A 24540-nucleotide genomic window follows, 5' to 3' on the forward strand; every position below is an offset into this window, starting at 1 on the left:
CAGCATTGAATAGATTGATAATAGCATTCTTTTCATAAGAATAGCAATATACATCACCAAATACTACTCTCAGAAAATCTCATTAAAAGTTAACGGAGGAATGATAGTGGAGGACTGCACCATTAATATGAATAATAATAATTATTATTTTGTTTGTTTTTCTACTAGGAAAAATGGGATAGCATGACTAGAAAGTGGCGAGATAACTCTTTAGTTCAACTAGTGAGATTGATCCTCATTGATGAGGTAAAGTAATAACAAGTTTTTTTAAAATGCAAGTGATTGAAAGCAGGAGATTGTACTTCATATACAATTGTGTTTAACTCAATAGGTACATATTGTGAAAGATGAGAGCCGTGGTGCTACTCTTGAAGTTGTTGTCAGTCGGATGAAAACTATTCAGTCTTCTCTTTCACGTGGCTTTGAGAATCCTGACTCAGTACTTCTCATGAGGTTTGTGGCAGTTTCTGCCACAATCCCAAATGCAGATGATGTAAGCAAAGTTAATAACATTTTATTTCTAGAATTCAAAATGCTGAGGTGTTCCTCCCCCCTCCTATTCAGCTACACACACACACACACACACACAAAGTAGATCAAAATGAGATAAGCACCGTCATTTGTCCACCGACCCACGGCAAACATGAATAAGCTAGGATTGTCATATTTCAAAAAGTAAAAACTCTGAAAGTTGTTGATCTCCCCCCCCCCCCCGAATCTATTGATTGCTCACACCTCAATGCTAGAGTACATACCTTGCATTCTGCTGGTCTTAGTTTCAATCCCTGGCATTTCCAGTTAAAGTAGGGATGGGGAAACTGTGACACTCTGCTTGTTTTGGACTACAATTCCCATCAGTCTGGGATATGTTCATGAAATATACCCCCCACCCCCCACACAATGCAGTACTAGACAATGCTGAGTAAATAACATCCCTCCTTTGATCATAACTTATAACAAGCCCTCCCTCACAGAGGGAAATGTCTGCCCTATCCACAGGAACCCTTTGTCAGTCTTATGTGGTCTAAAGTACAGTAAAATTCTATGGCAATTATATTCATAACAGAGAAGAGCACATTGAATAACCAACACAGTATTTGTGTCAGTAGAACTTCCATGACTTAAACAGCTCTGCTTGAGCAAGTACGTTCAGGATTTCAGCCCAAGGCACTATTTTCCAGCTTCAAGCCTAACATGCTCTCTTTTCTCTTTAAAGATTGCAGAATGGCTTTCAGATGGCAAGGGGCCTGCTGTATGTCTGAAAATAGATGAAAGACACCGACCAGTGAAGCTTCGCAAAATCGTGCTTGGATTCCCCTCCAGTAGCAACCAAACGGAATTCAAATTTGACTTAACACTTAACTACAAAGTAGCTAGTGTTATTCAAACGTATTCTGAACAAAAGCCAACCCTTGTGGTATATATTGTGCCTTTCCCTTGTGATTGTAATGTTCTTGTGTATATTCTAGCATTATTAGTACAAACAATGGGTTTTCATGGGTTTTCTTATTTACAGTTCTGTGCCACAAGGAAAGGAGTACAGCAGGCGGCTTCTGTCCTAGCAAAAGATGCTAAATTTATTATGACTCTTGAACAGAAACAAAGGTACCTTTTTATAAGACAAGCTTGCTTTTAATATCTATCTCTTTGTATTCAATCACATATGTAGCAATGTTGTGGAAATCTATCCAATTTATAATGATATGTTTATAAAATCAGTAGCCCCAGGGCTTGTAGCTTATAGGCTCTTATGGTGACGAGATAATGAAACCTACCCCAATATGCCATTTGTCACTAAAAGTGACTTTGCTAAGGATACTTTTCATTTATCATGTGTTTCAAGTGGCTGTTTGGAGAATATGGGTATATATGTGTACAGTAATGCATGCACTTACCATTGATGTTTTTTGCTCTAGGCAGTTTTCCCTTGAATATCTGGAGTATATTGTTCATCTATGATCTGCATAGGGCAGTGTCCATATGTATCTATTGACATACCCATGACAGGGATATCGATACCAAGTACAGTTTTTGCCCAGTCGCCACAAAATTGTTCTATAGATGCCCTGTAAAAGTCCACATCAGTAAACTGAAGGCTGTTATTCTGATCAGAAAACTGTGTTCTGTAAAACCACCATTTTTGCTCCCTTACCCCATTTTTGCTCCCTTACCCCATTTCATCTAACTTTTGTGCATCGAATGTTGATGCAGCCTGAGACTGGAAATCTGTCTGGATTTCAGTGTGAAAGCAAATACAGCCCACAGGCAGGGCTGTACAGATTTCTAGACATCCCAGTTTATGACACACGTGTACATCTAGATGTGTCTCTGCTTCTAGCACAATTCCAAATCCAGGAACGAAATCTGGGCACAGAAGACATGTGAATATTTGTTTTATAAAGTATTTTAGGCAGCACCTAAAAAAAAAACCTGGGTAATAGACCTGGCATTGCAATGATACAAGATCTGAGATTTATTATTATTAAATTGGTTGGTTGCTTTATCTTGCCCAAAGCAACTTACAACCAACCAACTGTAGGGATCTGTATGTTCAACTTCCTTCTCAGCCATAATGTGGGGCCCTGGGTATGCCACCATCTTTTAGCCTCCGCTGCTTATAGGGTTGTCATCAGGATAAATTAAACCACCCAGCCCTGCCAACTGGAGCTCCTTGAGAGAAGAGTGGTAGTAAAGATAGCTGAAAACTAAGCTGAAATATATTTGGCAGGGGAAATGTTATAACTCTCAGATTAGCCTTTGATATAGAGCAGCCCCAATGCTGGCTGAAACTTAGTAGGAAGTTGAAGATTCTCGCATGAAGAATTATGATGCATCTTTATTGAAGCAGGTATACTGACAGCACATCAGGTATTAGACTGCTGTAATCTATTTTGACTTGAAGCCTAATTTCCAACAAAGGTTTTCCTAGATATATATCCCTTCTGGAAAACAAAAACATGTATTCACTGGCCCTTGCAATAAGGACGGGCAGGCAAAAGAAGAAGATGTTGCTGCATGGGAAGAGATATGAGGCAGTAAAAACAAGAGGAAAAATCATACTCCTTCACTGAAGAACAAACTATGGGATAGTTTGTTCTTCATGTATGATGAAGTCCAGTAGCATAAGACAGTTTTATAAACAGAGCTATTCTGGATATTGTTACTTGGGCCATAGAAAATTGAGTCCACAATCCAGTGTTTCCCTGCCCCCTCCCCCATTTGATACTTGAACTTCCCTAGGGATAATTTTTATGTTTTGATATTTCACAAAATTCAGTTCAAAGGGTTTAAATAATGGTATAGATCATTACTCAAGCAAGAAATATGTGCAATTGCTATCGATGGTTTTTGCATGGTGTTTTATTTATTTTTAATTGTGATACACACACTCTCTCTGTGTTTCAGATTACAAAAGTCTGCAAATTCAGTAAAAGAAGCCAGACTGAGGGGTATGCAGTGTTAACTAATTGCAGAAAAGTTAATGTATTTGTCCCAATATGTTCTGGTAATGTTTTGGGTCTGATTTTCATTTATAGATCTCTTGACCTATGGAGTAGCTTATCATCATGCTGGAATAGAGGCATCTGATAGAAAAATCATTGAAGCAACTTTCAATATGGGAGTCTTGCCAGTTCTTTGTGAGTACAAAGCATATGAGAACAAACAGTGTAGATACCATATTGCAGTAAGAAGGATGGGGTTGCAAAAACCCAATTTGCGACCATTTCAACAATAATGTTTACAGAGATAATACTAGTTTGAGAAATAGTTGATAAAAGTGAACAGTTCCATGGAATCTGGTGAATCTGCATTTTAAAATGTGTGTTGGTGGCCATCTCCACATCTTGCAGAAACAAATTTTAAAAACTCCTTCATTTTGCCCATTCTAAGCTGCCACTACTCTGTGCTTGGGTGACCCTGAATTGTAATATTTAGGGAAGTTTTAAATGACTGATGTTTTAATGTATTTTTAATCTTTTGTTGGAAGCCGCCCAAAGTGGCTGGGGAAACCCAGCCAGATGGGCGGGGTAGAAATAAATTATTATTATTGTTATTATTATTATTAAGAAAAATCTGTACTACTTTTTCTACACCATGCATAATTTTATACACCTCTCTGATGCGCTCTTTACTTGTCCCTTTTCTAAACCCAGAACCTTTAACTTCTGTAACCTTTCCTCTTAATGAAGCTATTTCAACCCTCTGATAATTTTAGTTGCCCCTTTTCTGTACCTTTTTGAGGTCTACAATATCCTTTTTGAGATGCAGTGACCAGAAACATACACAGTATTTCTAATGTGGTTGCACCACAGACATCACAGAACTTTCAGAACAATATGGGTGGGGACTCAAAGGAAGCATGTGACAACAACCAGTTTTTGGATGTTGATGTGTAATGAGAGAGAGAGAGAGAGAGAGAGAGAGAGAGATGAATGCATCGTAAACTGGGAATAGTCAAAACACTACAGAATTGTACTTCATGTCTGTTGCTTTATGAAACATCCAAATTATTTGAAAAACATTTAAATGTTTGCAGTTACTACAAGTACGCTTGCTATGGGTGTAAATTTACCAGCTCACCTGGTAGTTATAAAATCAACAATGCATTATGTTGGAGGAATGTTTCAGGAATACAGTGAAACGGACATTTTGCAAATGATTGGGCGAGCAGGAAGACCTCAAGTAAGTTGAATCTGTTATTTAAAGCCATTTTTATTATAATCGTAGCAAAAGTTGCCATGCACTTACAGAGGCAATGTTACAAAAATGTTAAGTGAAAGTTTTGTAGTTATAGTTGCTTGTGAAATTTTTGTTTGCACAGTAGAGTTTATTGCTGAATAATTAATACAGCCCTGTTTACTAGGAAATGTAAAGTTGACGCTACTGGCTTCAGTTTGCAAGCTGAATTAGCTTCCAAGTTATTTATTTAAGAAATATTGATCAAATATCTTTAAAAAAAAACAACAACAACCATCCCAACTCTACAAACAAAATCCAACCTAAACACTCTCCTACAAAAACCAACAATTCACAGGATATTCCACATTTGAAAACATCTATACACGGTATAAGTTTTATGAAGCGTTCTTGCTGTCTTTTGATATACTGGATCCACATCTATGGGAAACAAATTTAATAAATACAGAGGCATACCTAGGAGTTGGTGAAACCAGTCCCCGCTAGTGGCACAGGCCAGCACAAAAATCACCTATTAGACTATGGAGTATACGACATATATTTGTGTGGTGCTGCACAGACGCTGTTGTGGCGAGATCAGACCCGGGAGAAGCTTCCTGTCCTCTTTGCACTGCAGCTCAAAGGCGTGTGTGGTAAAGTGATTTCTTATGGGGGGGGGGGGGAGCACCAATACAGTTCCTTGTGCAAGGGAGCCTAGGTAGTCCTCTGCGTAAACAGGGTTCTGCAGTCCTGCTCCCACCCTCCCAAAAACTTGAAATGCAATGAGCAAGACAGACAAAATTAGTTGGAAAGAGGCCAGGATCTCTTTCATTTTCAAGGCTTTTGTTGATAATTTGTTGACCACCCCTACCTGTCTGGAGTAGGTCTTGCCCTCTGCCTTGCATACTGGGCTCTGGGAAGGTTGTGTGAGAGCCCTGCAACAGGCCCTTACGCTTGCTTCCCAGAGGCTAGTAAGCAAGGCGGAGGGCTTTGAAAGCTATTTCTGCAATGGATTTCCCTATCTATCCATCTATCTATCATCTATCTATCATTTATCTATCTATCATCTACAGTAGTACCTTGGTTTGCGAATGCCTTGCGACTCGAACGTTTTGGCTCAAGAATGCCACAAATCTGGAAATGAGTGTTCCGAACGTTCTTTGGAACCCGTTCTTTGGAATCTGAATGTATGATATGACTTCTAAATGAGTGCAGGAAACTCCTGAAACAAATTGGAAGCTGTGTCTTGGTTTTTGAACGTTTTCAGAAGTCGAACTGACTTCCGGAATGGATTTTATTTGAGAACCAAGGTACGACTCTATCTATCTATCTATCTATCTGCCATACACCTAAGGTTACTGTCAGAGACTGCCTCCAGGTCTCAGCTCACAGAAGACCAACGCTAGCCAGCAGAACTGTACAAAAGTCTTTATTGAAGTTTAGTTCCCATTTTCAGACTCTAGCGTGCGTCTCTACGTCTAGACCCTAGACCAGCGAAGCCTCGTCTGAGTCTCCGCCCCCTGTACACCAGTTTAAGACTCTAGCCTTACTCCACCTTCTACGTTTCTCCTTCCGCCTCTGGGTCCTACTACCCCCCTGGGTGCCTTCCTTCCTGGACGCCTCGGAAGCGGACCCTTCGGACTCCTCCCCCTCTCTTCGGCGGGCTTTGGGACCCGGCTCCCTCTCCAGACTGCTCATTGCGCCCCCCTCTTGTACATTTGAACTTGGCGCGCGCGCGCTGCCCCTGACCTTCCTTTTGACCGTTTCCTCGCTCTCTGATGCAGGCGTGGCTAACCCTGACTCATGTCCTTCCGCTGACGGAAAGCTGCCTGCTGCCGATGTTTGGGACTCCTCCCCCTTACTGCTCTCCGGTGGGGAAGCTGGTCCCGATTTCCAGCTGCTGCTCTCTGAGTCCCCTCTGGCCCCTCCTTCCTGGGGTGTTCCCTCTGGCAACCCCCTAGCTCTGACCACTGGAGCCCCTTTCTGTGAATCCTCTGATTCACTGGAGAGACTTAGAGACCTCGGATGGCTATCATCGCTGACCTCTCCCTCGGATTCCTCTCCCTCGGTCTCTAAATCCTCCCTTTCCTGTCCCTCTGCTCCTGAACCCCTGACATCCATCCCCCCTCGAAGCCCCCCCTTCCCCCCTCCCCTCCTTCCGGTGCGGGTACTGGGTGCTCCGTCGTAGCGGGTGTGCTTGCAGGATACAGTTCGTCCCCCATGTACTCGTCGACGTCGCTCTCCTCTGCTTCCATCTCTCTGTCGTCGTGCTCGAACCCCACGTTGTCCCCCAACACGTCCATGTCCGTCTCGCCCCCCTCCCCCTCTTCGGGTGGTCCCAGCCAAGGACCCCTCAGCCACTTCCTGCGCCACTGCTCCTCTGGTTGATCGTCCCACCAATACGAGTGGTCTGAGGCAGACCCCGGTGGCGAACCCACCTGGGAGCTGGGGACTGGTGCCTGTTCCTCATCCGAGTCGAACCCCTGGAATGTGCTGGCTGAAAGAGTGGGTGTGAAAAGCCAGTCGTCGAAATACTCTGCTGGCATGGGCCTGTGCGGGAAGAGGGCATGAAACTCCTCTTTGAGCAGCGGTTCCTCCAAGGCATAGTCCGGTACCCAGCTGTTGGCACTGGCCGGGGTACCCTCTCTGGCTAGGAGATATTCTACTCCCTCTTCCCCCCATCTCGAGTCCAAAATCTCTGTGACCTCATTGATGTGTCCCCTCCTAGGCGACCCCCCCTCTCTGGGCCCTTCTCTGAGCGGGTCTGGTGCTGTGTCTGGCTCCTGAAATCTATGAGGTGCTTTGTAGGGCGTGAGCACCGATCTATGGAACACCGGATGCATTCTGGAACCCTCCGGAAGAGCCAACCGGAAGGCCACTGGATTGACCTGTGCCTGGACTTGGTAAGGTCCTAGCTGCTTATGTCCTAGCTTCTTCTTAGCTAACGATCTGGTCGGCACTGCTTGCGCTGCTAACCAGACCCAGTCTCCCACCTGTATGTCTTCCCCAACTCTTCTGTGTCTGTCGGCCTGCACCTTGTATGCGTGCTTTGCTAGTTCTAACTGCCTCCTGAGCTGTTCGTGGACTTCCTGCAACTCCGACGCTAAGGCTTCCGCTGCCTGTGGCTCCCCCTCCCCCACTCTCTCTAAACCCGGGAAGGTTCTGGGATGCCTCCCGTTGTTGGCGAAGAACGGCGTCACCCCCGTCGACACGTGCTTCGTATTGTTGTAAGCGAACTCGGCGAGCGGCAGGTAGTCCACCCATGTCGTGGGCTGCTGGTTGGCGTAGCATCTCAGGTACTGCTGCATGATGGCGTTGACCCTCTCCGCTTGTCCGTTGGTCTGTGGGTGTCTCGCCGACGCCAAATTGACTTTGACGTTCAGAATGCCCATCCGCTTCTGCCAGAAGTTCGAGATGAACTGTCGCCCCCGGTCGGAGAGAATAGACCGTGGACTTTGAACACGTGGTCTATGAACAGTTTGGCGGTCTGCTCAGCCGTGGCTACCTTCGCACACGGAATGAAGTGTGCCATTTTAGTAAACATGTCCACCACCACTAGTACTGCTGTCTTTCCCCTCGAGCTGGGCAGATCCGTGACGAAGTCCAGGGCCACCCTCTCCCACGGTTCAGACGGTGTCTGCAGCGGTTCCAGCAGTCCCGCCGGCGGTCTGTGAACTGACTTGGCCCTTTGGCAGGTGTCACATCTCGAGACGTAATCCGCTACTTCCCCCCGCATCTTGGGCCACCAAAAGTCTCTGGCGACTAGTTCGACAGTCTTTTCTTTGCCGAAGTGCCCGGCGGTGGGAGCGTCGTGTAGCTGCTGCAGGACCCTCGCTCGGAGGTCGTCTCCCGGCACGTAGAGTGCTCCCTTGTGGAGGAGCAACCCATCGCGTATCTGGAACTCGTCGGCCCTCGCTGTGCCCCTGTGCACCTCCTCCATCTTGGCCTGTGCGAAGGGGTCTTCCCGCAGCGCGCGACGTACGGCGTCCAGGTCCACGGTTGCCGACGCGCATGCCCACGCTTCCGGTGCGAAAATGTGCTTGGCCGCCGCCGGTGCCGCCTCCTCAAGGTATTGCGGCTTTCTGGACAATGCGTCCGCCATCACGTTGTTGTCGCCTGGAATGTACTCTATCCTGAAGTCGAAGTCCGCGAAGAACTCCGCCCATCTGATGTGTCTCTGGTTGAGGAACCTAGCCGTGCGCCAGTACTCCAGATTCTTGTGGTCCGTGTGGACCTGCACTGTATGTCTGGCTCCGACGAGGAAGTGCCTCCATGCCTTGAATGCTGCATGTATGGCTAGCAACTCCCTGTCCCAGATCGTGTAATTCTGCTCCGACTTGCTGAGCTTCCTCGAGTAGAAGGCGCACGGCCTCCAGTCCCCCTGCTGGTCTTGTTGCAACAGGACAGCTCCCACGGCCCTGTCTGAGGCGTCTGTCTCCACCCTCATGGGTCTGCTAGGATTCACATGCAGCAGCTGCTCTTCGGACGCGAAGAGACGCTTGAGTTTCTGAAAGGACTGCTCCGCTTGCTCCGTCCAGATGAATTTCTTCTTCTTGGAGCTGAGCGTGTCGGTGATGGCCGCTGTCTGCATGGCAAATCCCTTGATGAACTTGCGGTAAAAGTTGGCAAAGCCGACAAACCGCTGGACTTCCTTCCGATTGCGTGGGCTTTTCCAGTCCAAAACTGCGCGAACCTTGGCGCTGTCCATGGCGAGCCCCTTGTCCGACAACTTGTAGCCCAGGAAATCCACCTCCGTCACGTCGAACTGGCACTTCTCCAGCTTGGCGTACAGCCTGTGCTCCTTCAGTCTCTGCAGTACTTCCCTGACATCCCTCTCGTGCGCCTCTCGCGATTCTGAAAAAATCAGGATGTCGTCCAGGAAGCATACGCACTTCTTGTAAAGGAGCCCCGCCAGCACATGATGCATAAAGGCTTGGAAAGTGTGAGAGCCATTTTGTAATCCGAAGGGCATAACTCTGTATTCGTAGGTGCCCAGTGGCGTGAACATGGCCGTCTTCCACTCGTCGCCGTCGCGCATGCGAATCAGGTTGTACGCCCCACGTAAATCCAACTTGGTGAAAACGCGTCCTTTCCGCACCGTCGCGAGCAGGTCGTCTATCTTGGGCATGGGGAAGGCTGAGGGCTTGGTCTTCGAGTTTAAAATTCGAAAGTCCACCACCAGCCTCCTTTGGGGCGTGTCCCGCTTCTTCACAAAGAAAACTGGACTGCCTCCCACCGCTTTTGACTCCCGGATGAACCCACGCTTCAAATTGTGGTCTATGAACTCCCTGAGTTCCTGCAGTTCATCCTCAGACATGGAGTACAGTTTCCCAGTTGGCAGCGTCGCCCCCGGCAGGAGGTCAATCTTGCAGTCATAGGGTCTGTGAGGAGGTAGCTTGTCCGCCTCCTTCTCGCAGAATACCTCCAAAAATTCCGCATACTTGTGGGGTACCGCTTGCAGCGTGCCCAACTGTAACTGCGGGTCTTCCTCTTCCCCTTCCGGGCTGGGTATAATGCAGTGTTCCGCACAGTAGGAAGATCCAAAAGTCAGTTGGCGCTGGTACCAAGCCAATGCTGGGCTGTGCCTGTGCAGCCAACTCATGCCTAATACTACAGGCGTGTCCGACAGTTGGGTGACATTGAAGCTGATGACCTCCCGGTGATTCCCAATTTGCATCACCATCGGCGGCGTCTGCTGCACCACCTGCCCCCCTAGCAGTTCCCTGCCATCCACCGTGACAACCTTCAGGGGCAGCGTGGCTGGCAGTAATGCTACGTTGTGTTGTTGAATGAACTCCAGTCCTATAAAGTCTGCATTACTGCCAGAGTCAATTGTAATAGGCACTTCTAAGGTGAGTCCATTGGGCAGCTGGAGCGATGCGGTGAGCTGCACCACTGGTTTGGGCGGGAGGGGGTCTGTGGGCTGCAAAATCTCTGGGGACTTCCTCACTGACTCGTCTGGCTGGGCCCCAGTGCCTCTGTTTCCAGCCAGACTTCGTCGTTTCCCTGCTGTGGTTCTCTCTGCTGAGTTGTTTCCAATACTGTCACTGAAGCTGCAGTGTGCTTGTGGATCCTCTGGGGACACTCTTTCGCAATGTGCTCTGCACTCTCACATATATAGCACTTCCTGTTCCTTCTAGGCAACTTCGATTTTACTGCTCCCGGTGTTAAGGCTCTGGTAGCTGAGTGAGCCCTAGCACCGCCAATCTCCATCTGCTCCTCGCCCCCTCCCTGTGGAGGCGTGGACTGCGCACGCGCTGCCTCTCTGGGCAAGAGGGGGGGGCACTCTCGCTGGTGTGCGTCCCCAACGCCCTTCTTCTTTGCTCCACGGGCGTTCTTCCTGCCTCACCCCAATCGACAACGCTCTTTCAACCACTTGCTGAGTGGTTGTGGGTCTCTCTCCCCGTGCCATCTCATCCTTGATCTGTGGGTTCAGGCCCTCCAAAAAAAGGTCTCTAACTGGCGGAGAATCCTTATCCCAATTCAGCGCGTTGACCAATGCAAAAAACCGGGAATGATACTGCCTTACGCTGGCTTTCCCTTGTCTTAGCCCAAATATGTCTCTCCGGGCAATGTCAATGTCTATGTTAGATAAGAAACAGGAGTCCATTGCCTTAATGAATGCATCTGCGCTTTGGAGCGCTGGATCCTTATCCCTCCACAGATTGCGCAGCCATGCTTTCGCGTCCCCATGCAGATGAGACAAAATAAACCCCACTTTCTCCCGCTCATCTCTAAAGTCTCTCTCCAGCAGCTGCAGCGCAAACAGCACGTCTGCTCGGAAATTGGGGTACTGCTGCAAATTCCCATCAAAATGAGATACAATGCTGCCTCCTCTCTTCCCCAACCCGATCCCCTCGGATCTGGGTCCCGGTAGCCCCTGCTTCACAAGCCCTTCCAACCTGGCTTGAAGATCTCTGCAGGCAGCTGCCGCTTCTTCCTCTCTCTTCCTGGATGCGATTATTTCAGCGTTGAGTTGTGTCACCGCTTCTTGCAGGGAAGCTATTTTCTGTTCTGTAGTCATCTCGCCTGACTCTTGTGAGCTCGCAAGGCACCAGTCTTCTCCCCTCCCTGCCTCGCTTCCGTAGCGATGCTTGAGGCGAAGAAAACCGATGAAACGTGAGACGAGGCTTACTGTCAGAGACTGCCTCCAGGTCTCAGCTCACAGAAGACCAACGCTAGCCAGCAGAACTGTACAAAAGTCTTTATTGAAGTTTAGTTCCCATTTTCAGACTCTAGCGTGCGTCTCTACGTCTAGACCCTAGACCAGCGAAGCCTCGTCTGAGTCTCCGCCCCCTGTACACCAGTTTAAGACTCTAGCCTTACTCCACCTTCTATGTTTCTCCTTCCGCCTCTGGGTCCTACTACCCCCCTGGGTGCCTTCCTTCCTGGACGCCTCGGAAGCGGACCCTTCGGACTCCTCCCCCTCTCTTCGGCGGGCTTTGGGACCCGGCTCCCTCTCCAGACTGCTCATTGCGCCCCCCTCTTGTACATTTGAACTTGGCGCGCGCGCGCTGCCCCTGACCTTCCTTTTGACCGTTTCCTCGCTCTCTGATGCAGGCGTGGCTAACCCTGACTCATGTCCTTCCGCTGACGGAAAGCTGCCTGCTGCCGATGTTTGGGACTCCTCCCCCTTACTGCTCTCCGGTGGGGAAGCTGGTCCCGATTTCCAGCTGCTGCTCTCTGAGTCCCCTCTGGCCCCTCCTTCCTGGGGTGTTCCCTCTGGCAACCCCCTAGCTCTGACCACTGGAGCCCCTTTCTGTGAATCCTCTGATTCACTGGAGAGACTTAGAGACCTCGGATGGCTATCATCGCTGACCTCTCCCTCGGATTCCTCTCCCTCGGTCTCTAAATCCTCCCTTTCCTGTCCCTCTGCTCCTGAACCCCTGACAGTTACGATTGAATAAGTAAATTACACATAAGTGGTGGTGCCACTGTACAAAAGAACCAGGCAGATAGGGATACCCTCCTGTCCAGAATTTTGATCTGGCTAAATATTTCAGTGATTGAACTTCACGTTAGTTGATAGTCCTATATTTTTCACTGCCATAAAAATGTTTCATTACTGCCTACTTGGTTTAAAGCATTCTTCTATATATATATTTCCTTCCCAGTTTGATACAACAGCCACAGCAGTTATCATGACAAGGATAAGTACTAGAGACAAGTATGTTCAGATGTTAAATGGTGCAGATACAATAGAAAGCAGGTAACTTGAGCCATTTTTCTGTATGTTGTTGGAATTACAGTCTAAAACACATTTGTTTATCTTGAAGAAATTTATCTGATGGATCATGAGGATAGGCCTATGGGGAAGCTAGAAAATCTTTATATTCCCAGCATGTGGGGAAATAGTAATCAACAAGACAAACAAAAATCCACACCAGCGTTTTCCTTGATTCTTCTATAATAATCTGCGTAGAACGGAAGCAATTTGGTGTTGCAATCCTTCATATGGTTATATGCTTCTAGGTCCCATTTATATAATTGTGTGCAGTACTGCAGTGTTTAATTTGAAATTAGCGAACTAGAAGAAGAAAATAAACACAAGCACCCTTTTCTCTCTAGAAGGGCAAAGAGCAGCTTTAGAGATGATAGGATAGGGAGATACAGATTTGGAGAAAGAGTCTAGATTCTGAGCCCCTTGTGCCTGCTTTTAATTAAAAATTAAAATGCTGGGAGAAAAGCTGAACAGCATGTGTAGTTTGCTTAGGTTTGCACTCCTATAATAATTTCAGGGGTTTTTGTGTAATTTCTGTTGCACTTAAATTTTGGCAAATCAGAAGCTTCCCAAATTAGAATTCACAGTAAAAATGACATTGTATTATTCACTTTGACTCAACATAGTCAATATGTGTGTGGAAACAGGTTTCCACACACAGAGCTCTTTGCTGGAGCTGTATTTCGCAAGTCCATTTGGATGGGAAATCCCAGCTGTTGGGGGCACATATAGTATCAGACAGGGGATCAGACCATCCCTTAAGGGTGCATGTGTGTTGATATTCTTGTAAACAGCAATGAACATTTAACCTAATAAGAGAACGAAAATACATTTTATTGAGGCTTTCTTAAAACTTTCTTATTGCATTGTTTTACTATTGAGAGTTCCTAGGATTAATTTTCAGTGAAATGAGTGCTATCTGATTGGTGCCCCTCAGCTAATGGATGGCTCATTGATGTGGAAACTTGCATTGTTGAATTAATGATTGTTGGTGATTCACACACCCCTACCCTAAATCTGCTGTGGAAGGTTGGGAAACCTTCAAAACAACATGCGAGATGAAGTGGTGGACAGTAGAGGATGAGTGGGGAATCGCTGAAGGTTGCCTTGGTTCTCTGTTCTGGAGCTGGTAGTTCTCAGAGTGGCCAACTAGATGCCTATGAGAAACCTTCCATCAGTGAAGAGGCACCAATTGGACGCAACCTCTTAGAAAAGAGCTTTCCAAATTGTGTGTTGCGACACATTCATGTGTTGGCTGCAGTGTATAGATGTGTTGGGCGAACGCTCCCTGCACTCCTCCCGGGGCTGGAAAGGAGTTAAGTTTAACCTCTGGTTTTTCTAGTAAAACTGAATTACTGTGTTGTGAAATGATGCCTGTCTAAAAAGTGTGTCACCAAGCTGAAAAGTTTGGAAAGCTCTACCTTAGAAGCAATAAAAGATCTATTGCTTATACATCTTCAGCTGCCGTCTCCCATACTCTCATGGAAGTGAGAAGCAGAGGTGCATAAGGGTAAAGGAATTTATAGAGCCTCAGCATAATAGAGGAGTGTGGTGATTCTTGGAATTGAAGGCTATTCTAGTAGCCAGATGGGAAGATGGAGGTGATGGATTTTGCCCCCAAACCTCTAGTTGCCTAAACTATTTTAAGAATGCAATGTACTGCTTGCCACTGGAAGACTTTTGGTATGTTTCATTTGTATGCATTTGCTTTCTGGTTTTCTTAGTCTGCACACACAACTCATTGAACACTTAAATGCTGAAATTGTGCTCCACACCATCACAGATGTGAACATAGCTTTGGAATGGATACGATCAACTTTCCTTTACATCAGAGCGTTGAAGAATCCAGCTCACTATGGTTGGTTACTCTTAACGTTTTCTGGACTTCAGTGTTCAATTAAAATATGCTACGATTTGGCATAATAAGGTCTGTTGCAATAAAATAGTCACATCTTGGGAAATAAATTAGGTATATTGAAAAATTACAGGAAAGATTAGTGGCATCTTCTTTTGTCTTATATGAGTTCTCATTTTCAGTAGAGATTTTGGCAATGAAAAATTTTGAAGCCTTTTCGTGAGTTGTGCTCAAATCCTTGCTACCTCATTTTGTCATAATCACATATACCAGCATCATTGCATTTGTCTTCCTAATATGCCCCTTTTTCAAGTTCTGTGCATATCTTATAATAACAGAGCCTGAAGTTCTCTTAGTGCTTTCTGATGAATGTCAAGACTTTGAATTTTCTGTGTTAATATTTGTCTCTTCAGCTAGCTTTATTTTATTTTTTACTTTATCCCTTCCCTTCCCTTCCCTAAAAAAGAGAGACTCTCCTGGTAGGCTACTGTGCCATGGAAGCAAAATGGTTAGCTGCAAGAGGTCATCTATACAACCTGTAGCTACTGGATGCCACACCCATGAGTACAGTATTGGCTTCTGTTTGAAAGAAACTGCAGAAGCCAGTAGATCAGAATCTTTCTGAGAAAGCCAAAAAGGACAGATACAGGCATAGTGGATGAACACCAGGGAGATCTAGCAACAAGGCTGAAGTAGTGGAGTAGAGCATAGACATACTGTGGGATAAATCAGCTTCATACAACCAACATGCTTAACTCTAATTAATGCATGAAGGCATTAAGACCATAGAGTAAGCGATTCTGCCAGGCTTAGCTACGTCACTCCCCCTCACCTTGGGAGGAAGGGTTACTAAACTCTTTGTTCTCCATTCTGCCATGTGAACCCTACCAGTGAGGAGGTCTAAGCTGGATGTTGTGTGACTTAAGCAAGCCATATTTGTTTTTCTGTACAAATGATTTAGAAACATTTACCATTTTGGAACATAAGTTATACTACCTGTCTTTTTTTGCTGCTGTATGGAATAGCACATGAATATGACCTTTGAAGAGTTTGTAAGTAAACCATTTTTGACATCCTAAAAACGTGGTCTCTTTCTATGCTAGGGGAAGTGGGGACTTTGAAAACAACTTAGAAGGGAATTCTAACAGCCTATATTTCCATGCTTTACTTTGCTTCATGTTTTGTGATTTCAAATTTCTGCTGGGGCTCTCTCACCAAAGAGTACTTGTCCCGAGCCTTGATCTAGGCATTCAGTGAATTCTCCTTTTATTATACCATATATTTTATTCTTTTCCTTTTTACCGAAAACCAACATATACAACATTAAAAACAAAGAAAAACAGAAATTCACTAATAATTAGGTGCGGTATTGGACGTCAGGGAAATCCTGAGCAAAAATATGTATTTGCAATATTTCTGAAGCAATGGATGGATAACGTTTCAGTGTAGCAGAGGGAAAGACATTCCACAGTGTAGAGTCAATGGTGGAAAATGCCTTGCAATATTCTGTAGGCTGCGGTTCCATGAGTAAAATTTCCCCAAGTGATCAAAGTGATCTTATAATCAATACAGGGGCAACTGGTCTCAGGCAACCTAGTCTCAAGTTGTTCAGGGCTTTGTAAAAAGACTTTGAACACGGCCCAGTAGCTGATAGAAACATAATGAGCACACAAAAAGGTGGTGCTGGCATTTCACCTCCACTTGTCAGTATGAAGTCGCAAGTCTGCTTTAAAAAGAAATACAATTCACATTTATTAACCACTGTGTGACAAATCACTTTTGTGAAGTAGTGTGTGGCATTTCTGGTTTTCTGTTAAATAGACTTGTTTTTATAGAGGATCAAAAAAGAACATTAAAATTCAGAAAAACATTTCCTATCAAGTGAAAAGAGATCTATTTTCCCCCTGAAGGCAGAGTTTCTGCTTCTGCACTGATCCTACTTGCTGTCAACACCACAGCATAAGGCATTCTAGGGTGTTCAGCACAGTAGGATCTCTCTGTACATGGAACATCTGCTTTTCAGAGCTGTGAAAGAAAGGAAAGAAGTGGTAAACGGAATAGTTGCTTTGTTGAAATGCCCTTAAATGATAGCAGTTAGGACATTTAGCACCTTTCTCTACATCTGTTTTCACACTGACTTTGATTCTTTCAAGATACAGGTGAAGCCATTTTATTAGTAAATGGGAAAATAATCACAATAATAAGCTACTCCTTAAAACAAAGGTGCATACAGTATTTGTTATAGCCAAGAGAATTGCAGGATGAAGATTTATGCAATTGTTTTCTTCTGATTTATTTATGTAGTAAGACACTGAAGAAATATCATTGGGAGGCAATAATACATTCTGCATTGGCAGATATTTTAAGCTAGGAAAACAAAAAATAAGGGTTTTTCTAAGCCTTTGCTTTCATTCTTATTCCAGCTTCTTATGCTGTGTGCTCATAAATAATCAGTGCATGGTATAGTTCAGGGGTCTGCAACCTTTAAGACAAAAAGAGCCACTTGGACCCTTTTTCCGAAGGAAAAAAAACTGGGAGCCGCAAAACCGGGAAGGTGACGTCGGGACAGTGCGTGACTAATGCACGCACCGCCCCCATGCGACGTCACAGCCAGTACAGCGCCCGCCACAGTGGGGAGTTTCGGGGCGCACAATGCACCTCCTCCCTTCGCTAGTATCCGCCCCGGAGCCGCGGCAAAGGTGTAAAAGAGCCACATGTGGCTCCGGAGCCGCGAGTTGCAGACCCCTGGTATAGTTCATCGGCACAAAAAGGACCATTTCAGAGCTGTGACAGGAGAACAACACCCCCCAAAGAATCCTGGGAACTGTAGTTTACCCCTCCCAGAGATACTATTCCCAGCACCCTTACAAACTACAGAATTCTTTTGTGGGGGAGAGGGATGTGTTTTAAATGTACAATACAATGAATATGCAACCCCATTCAGCCCACTTAACTCCAATTCTGGGTGCTAATTGAATATTGTTACCCCAATTAGTATATATGTTAGATTTGAGATTGATTATATATCTGTGTAATATTTTATGCAAAAAAATTAATAATTTGGGTTTATGTATACAGTTCTAGCTCTTTTATATATGTGATTCTTTTATATGTGTGTTTTTTTGCATTGTAAATCACTTAGAGATGCCTCATAGGAAGTGATTCATAAATGAAATAAACAATAACAGCAACAAATTTAAGAAAGCATTAAACCAGATTTGGGGATTGAATATATAATTCACTAAATACTGAATCTGTATAAGCACCAATACCTTTGAATGGAGCTTATAGAAGTCCTGGTTGAGTAGCACCCCACTTTTGGTCAAGCAAGAATCAGCCTACTACTAAAGGAGACAGAAGAAGACAGAAGAACTTATACAACAAACAGCACAATAGTTCTGCCCCTTAGAAACATGAATAACCCACCAGGCACATCAGGGCCCACCAGACACCCCGTTAGAATTGAAGAGCAGTCAGCCAGGCTATGGCCTTGGAGGCATCTTAAATCTCAAAAAACACTTTATTTCTCATGGCTGGTGGCTCCCCATATATGTTCATTATATAAATATATTGTTTTTAGATTTCTAGTGCATATAACAGCTGAGAGTTCTTACAAATTAAAGCCATAATCAAATGCAAATGTTTCCATTGATGAAGGTTTTCCAACTGGATTGGACAGAAGTGGAATTGAAGCAAAACTGCAAGGTTAGACACTTTCCACCATGCTTGAAAAGATCATGCATTTTACATAAGTTCCTATGTGATCTATTAAGCCTGTACATCCTTTCTTCTTTATACCATTTATCAGTAGCAGCTTTGTTCAAAGTTCAGGTAATACTCGTGTAAGTTGTTAAATAATCTTTTCACCTGACTGACATATCCATCTAGATTCCATTTCAGATCTGCAGCTTTCCTCACAACAAAGTAAGATGTAAAATGAAAGTACAGCCATTTTAAAAATGGCTGAGATAGGCAGCAGGTTACCATGTAAGGTCCTTAGCATTTTTTAAAAAGTTTAAGTGGGCCTTATTTGATTTGTTATTGTTGGCATCCATCTCTCTTGAGAAACAATGGAATGCACATCTGAAGGTGAAGTTAAACCACCGGAGAATCACAGTGCCTGCTGCGGCTGCAGAAACCAGTAACTTGTAATTGCTGCCTCCCACTTCTTTTGTGTGCTGCAGCACCCAAGTAACCTCTCTGGGATTCAACCCTGGGCAGTGTGTATGGAGGTCCTGGACTGTCCAGAAGACAAGACCCCCCCTCTTGGCCTCACTGATGTGTTCCAAAGGAATACATCTGGCACCAGCTTGTCTACAGGAGATGGCAGAAGGAGGCATACAAGATGCCATCCAATCATCTTAGGGAGTCTACTCTGCATTTATGTAGAGTTTACCCCTTAGCCTTTTCTTTCCCCAAATATATGCCTCAAGGCAGCGGAGGTTTAGGACCAGAGTTTCCTTCTCCTAGATGGGCTACCTTCCCAGGTTGACGAGCCCCATCTGCCCCTCACTTCTTTCTGCAACATGTGCAGTAATCGCCTTCTTGACTGTTGGACCCACTATTATTCTTGACTGCTCAATCTGCAAGAGCCTGTCTTCACATGCAGGGGAAGTCCCTAACTCACCAAGGGTTTGATTAAAATATGTTAGTTATTGAGAGCACAATCCAGCAAGTACTACTTGCCAATTTTAAACTTGTATTTCTATCAATAGGAGAGTTAAGCTTGTTTAAATTTCATATCAAATTCCATGAGACCCAAAAGTGCTTAATTTTAGCTGGAACATGGCCTTAGGTACGGACAAAACTTTTTTCCCTACATGTACTAACAATTATTTCTCCTACTTGAACAGAATTATGTTTGAAGAACTTGAATGATTTATCTGCATTTGATTTGATCAAGATGGATGATAAACTCTATTTCAAGCCAACAGGTAATACTTAAATCTTACAAAAGTGAGAAGCTTAGTTTTTTTAGTGTTTAGAATGTTTTCTGGATAGGGCACTGCCTCTGTTATGGCTAGGGCCCTAGATATTTTAGGGGTTCCTTTCCTGTCGTTCCTTACGATTTCCATGATAAGAGCAGCCTCTTGCTGGCACATCTATGTTGCAAGCGTGTACTAGAGAAAATAGAAAATGGCTTCAAATCAGGTGCATTAAGAGGTTAAGAACTGGTGCCAGTAAATACATGCCCAAAGGCTGTGGTTTAAAACACATTCAGGATTAAATTGTCCCACTAGTGCTCAAAGTTCTTCTGAGGATTGTGGAGTCACAGCCACAGAATCAGTCATTAGGCAGCAAAGAATGTGAAAGCTGCAATAATGCCCATATTGGTTCCCAAGATAGACATGGTCATTAGGCCAGACCAGACAGAACTGTTGATACTGCTGAAGTACATTGTTGGGAGAAGTGTCCCTCTGCCACTTTATGCTAATTTGAGAGCATGGAAAGCTCTTATGTCAGTTCAGTGATTTCATAGTTGTAAATGGGAACAATTTCCCCCTCTAATATTAATACTTGAAATTCTGTTATCGGAGCAAGCCACAGCACTGTTGTTAAATCTGCTTAATGATGTGTTGTCTCCGCTCTCTAAAGGTGAGTAATTAAAAACTGGTAAGTCTGCTCAGGGTTATGATATGCAGGGAGAAAAATGGATGGAACACTACACCTGACTCACCAGAGTGCTAAGTGCTTTATATTTCTTTTCCTACAGAAACTGGACGACTAATGGCTTGGTATTATATTGCATTTGACACCATGAAAAAGTGTTTTACGATTCATGGAAACGAGACTTTACAAGAACTGGTAATTTTGTTACACAAATGAAATATGAATATCGTGAGCAGAAGGAGGAAAGGGTTTGTTGCTGTTTCGTTAGCTCTTGCACAAGCTGGTGGAAGGCATCTTGTAGTGTAGCATCACATTGTACCAGGCATACTGGATGAGGAGGGCAGGGTTGGCTGGGACTTATAGTTGCCGAGCGGACCTGAATGAAGCCTGCCTCCCACAGGTCCATTTGTTGAGCCATGCCCCCCTAAGGCCGCCGCGGATTGGCTCTTTTGAATCAATGGATTTGGCGGGAACCTGTGAGCCTCCACGGTGGCCGAGGGGGGCGTAGTGCACTCAAAGTAACACATTGCCTCCAAGCAGCAAGGGAAGCGCTGCGTTGGGTCGCAACCACTGCTCACCGAGGAGGCACGGTAAGTGACCGTTCTGAAATCAGGCTTTCTACCAGCAGAAGGGCACTATTGGATCCCAGCTGTTCCATATAATCCCATTTTAAATTTATACTTTACATAGTCATGAAGACTTAAATCCCATGACTAAGCCTGAATCCAACCCTGTTGTGTTCCATTAGGAATAGCATTACAGTGGTACCTCGGGTTAAGAACTTAATTCGTTCCTGAGGTCTGTTCTTAACCTGAAACTGTTCTTAACCTGAGGTACCACGTTAGCTAATGGGGCCTCCCGCTGCCGCCGCTGCACAATTTCTGTTCTCATCCTGAAGCAAAGTTCTTAACCCAAGGTACTATTTCTGGGTTAGCAGCATCTGTAAACTGAAGTGTCCGTAACCTGAAGCGTCCGTAACCTGAGGTACCACTGTACTTGTTTTAGAATTGCAAGTTTTATCTGTTTTTGCAACGGTAGATTAAATAGCTATAACCTAGCCTGGGACCTTATGGTGAAAGGTGGTTAAGAAATCTTATTAATTAATTAATTAATTAATCAATTAATTAATTAATTAGTCCATTAATATTACCACAGGCTATTTTATAAAAAGTTCCTCCCGCCATTTGCCAAACTTCATAAATCAGATATTGCAACACTTCCCAATTAAACTTCTTAAAATAATCACTGTACATTAGTTTTGCAGTGGGTACAATTCCCCCCCCCCATCTATCTCATTCTGACTTGATTTGTTTTTCTTTGCTTGTTTACACTGATGTGGTTCTGGCCTAGCCACTGATCACTCCTTGTAGTCTGTACTGTATATGCTAGAAATATATTGTAAAGGGCTGATTTCCTAACCAGGGACTCAGCTACATTAGCAAAGAAACAGCGATTTGAATGCGTTATAAACATGCAACACCAGCTGGTGCAAGAGAGCAGGAAATTATTGTATGTGATTTTCCATAAGGTTTTTCCCCCTTTGCTATAACGGTTTAATTTCTGACTTATTTATAGTGGTTTTTTCCTGTGTGTAGATCCAACCCAGGTTTCATACACATGAACAATATATGGTTTACACACTGTGGTTTGCACTTAGCTGTACAATTGAACATTGAAGACCAAAATTTAATCCTGGTTTGCAATCCTGGTTTTCAGGGCAACCCCAATCATACTTTCCTGGTTTGTTTGTGCTAGCAATCCTGAAAGGCCTTATGAGGTATCAAAAGTAATACTGCTGTGCTTAAAATATAATTTAAATATTTAGAAAAGGCCAAGATGGGAGAATTTTGAATAAATGAAAGAAACTATTGCAGGTCACATTGATCTCCAGCTGCAATGAATTTTCAGACATCAAGTTAAGAACAAATGAGAAAAAAATACTGAATACTTTGAATAAAGACAAGAACAGGATAAGCATAAGGTACAAGGTGATATATTCAAAAAATAAAGTTTAATTTTGATTATAGACCACTGTTGCTGTCCTGCACACAGTTACATAGGTTTAAAATCACAATTTCAAATATTACTAATTCCAGTTCCCACAGGAGATGTAAGAAGAAACTCCATGTGGTCAACATTTGGCTGGGTGTAGCAACTACTTGTTCTGACAGGTATTACAATCCGCTTGAGAGCACCATGCCAACACCCTTCCTTTCCTGCTACCCCTCACTCATCCTTCAGCAGTGCAGGAATTCATTTTGGAGCACCAAAGAAATGACAAAACAAGGAAATTACTGAAATTTCGCAGTTCTTTGTTTCCCCCTCATGGTGCAAGAAGAACCCTAGTGCATGCTGGAGCGTGGGGGGGGAGGGGAGACGCACTGAAAGAACTGGACTCAGGTTGTGTGACTGCTTTTAATTAGCCCTAGTCTGAACCAACAGTTGCTACATCTAATCGACTTTTCTGCCCATGTGTAGGTTCTTCTTAGGTCTAGTGTATGAACTGTGTCTTAAGTTATTCTGATTTCAGCAGAACTTCATTTACGTGTACTTAAAACTGGCTTCTACAATTAGTGGCACAATCAGTCAAATGCAGTCCCAGCAAAGTGGCCTGTCAGGTGCTTGATCATCCCATTGTTTGCTCCAGGCAAGCAGCAATAACAGGAGCATTATAGAACCATTTATGGCTGGTGGGCTGCATTTGGCTTTGTAGAGCTCTTCATTCTTCAGTCATTGTGTAGGTCACTAACTAAAACAAGCATGTATATATCATTGCATGTGATCATTCTAGACATACATTGCTGATTATTCCTACAGGCTAGACAGTGTGTCATATTTGAATCCATTGTTTGTCATTGGACCATTAAGATGGGAGTAAGGTCCCAGTCTTATGGAATGAAAATTGATATGTTGTGTTTCATATACAGATATCCAATGGAAGGAAAGATAAAAACGAGAGAAATGAAAGTGAATTGGTAAGCATTTAGGCTCTCCTATTTTTAAAGAGAAATAGAGCAGGCACTCACTACTACTTAATGATAAAATTCTAGGTCAATTAATTCCTGTAGAATCACTTCTTTTTTATATATAATAATTTTCATAAAATTTTCAATTTTACAGCTTCAAATAAACATTTTGCAGACTTTAAAATATCTAATGGCTTCCCTTTTTCACTATCCATGGTTCATTTTACATATTGTACATACCTGCATATTTTACAATAACCGTTCCAATCAGTTTTCCCCTTTTACATCCATCAAAAATTATTTACTCCTTTGAATTTACCTTAATGCTGCCAGCATTTTCAGCTGTATACAGTTATTTTCCATATATTCAATAAATGTTTTGCAGTCTTCTTTAAACATATGTTCTTCTTGCTCTCTTATTCTGTATGTTAAATCTTCAAGTTGTGCATATCCTGTAAAATCACTTCTTAGCTTTCTATATACTCTAGATTTTATCCTGACCTTGATTTCCCCCCCCTTCAGTAGCTGACATGACTGAAATGTTTAAAATCTGTTTTGATAATTTGAATGATTCACTATTTCTTTTGCAGTCTTATTCAGGCGCAGCTAGGATGCATTCCCATACAAGATTTCACATTGACACAAGATATAGGGAAGATTTTCAGAAATGGCATAAGGCTTACAAAATGTATGACAAAAGATCATTTTTACTTTTGGATTATTTAAAAACAGTCTGTCTTGCACGATTCCCCTCACCTGTATGTTTGTTCTCTTGTGCAGGGTTGTCTGAATTTCTGGCCTCCCGTCAAAACAACTTTATTGCATTATTAAGCTCTCTGATTTTAGCCAAGTGCTTCAGGTGTAGACTTTGGGAAAACTCACTGTATGTATCTAAACAACTTGAAAAAATTGGTAGGTACTACAGTCAACAAGAAAGTACAATGTATAGTGAACTCAGTTACGATATATAACACCCCACGCTCAATATTTGCTGCGGAGTTCAAAGGGTCATATGGGGAATTTCTGCATCTTAGGTCCCATCCACACTGTATAACTAAAGCAGTATCATTATCACTTTAAACAGCCATGGATTCCTCAAAAGAATAATAGAATTGTATAGAGTTGGAAGGGACCCTGAGGGTCATCTACAGTAGCCTGAGGTCCATGGGAAGAGAGATTCACTGTTAAACCACTCTAAGAACTGGAGCTCT

At 43.9% G+C, this 24540-nt stretch overlaps 1 protein-coding gene across 6 annotated transcripts in view; it reads left to right on the forward strand.

Moving 5' to 3' along the window:
- Window positions 1–24540, forward strand: part of HFM1 (helicase for meiosis 1) — a 55944-nt gene that overhangs the window by 15110 nt on the left and 16294 nt on the right. For all 6 annotated transcript variants that reach the window (XM_077928479.1, XM_028732816.2, XM_028732815.2 and 3 more), the window contains exons 10-25: window positions 169–246; window positions 332–493; window positions 1217–1417; window positions 1517–1605; window positions 3406–3449; window positions 3537–3638; window positions 4538–4683; window positions 12792–12886; window positions 14623–14756; window positions 18411–18458; window positions 19607–19687; window positions 20467–20558; window positions 22238–22344; window positions 23291–23338; window positions 23920–24017; window positions 24110–24241. In XM_077928479.1, coding sequence (XP_077784605.1) covers window positions 169–246; window positions 332–493; window positions 1217–1417; window positions 1517–1605; window positions 3406–3449; window positions 3537–3638; window positions 4538–4683; window positions 12792–12886; window positions 14623–14756; window positions 18411–18458; window positions 19607–19687; window positions 20467–20558; window positions 22238–22344; window positions 23291–23338; window positions 23920–24017; window positions 24110–24241 — 1657 coding nt within the window. The remainder of the gene's footprint in view (window positions 1–168; window positions 247–331; window positions 494–1216; window positions 1418–1516; window positions 1606–3405; window positions 3450–3536; window positions 3639–4537; window positions 4684–12791; window positions 12887–14622; window positions 14757–18410; window positions 18459–19606; window positions 19688–20466; window positions 20559–22237; window positions 22345–23290; window positions 23339–23919; window positions 24018–24109; window positions 24242–24540) is intronic.

This window comes from Podarcis muralis, chromosome 5 (assembly GCF_964188315.1).
Source record: "Podarcis muralis chromosome 5, rPodMur119.hap1.1, whole genome shotgun sequence".
Lineage (NCBI taxonomy): Eukaryota > Metazoa > Chordata > Lepidosauria > Squamata > Lacertidae > Podarcis > Podarcis muralis.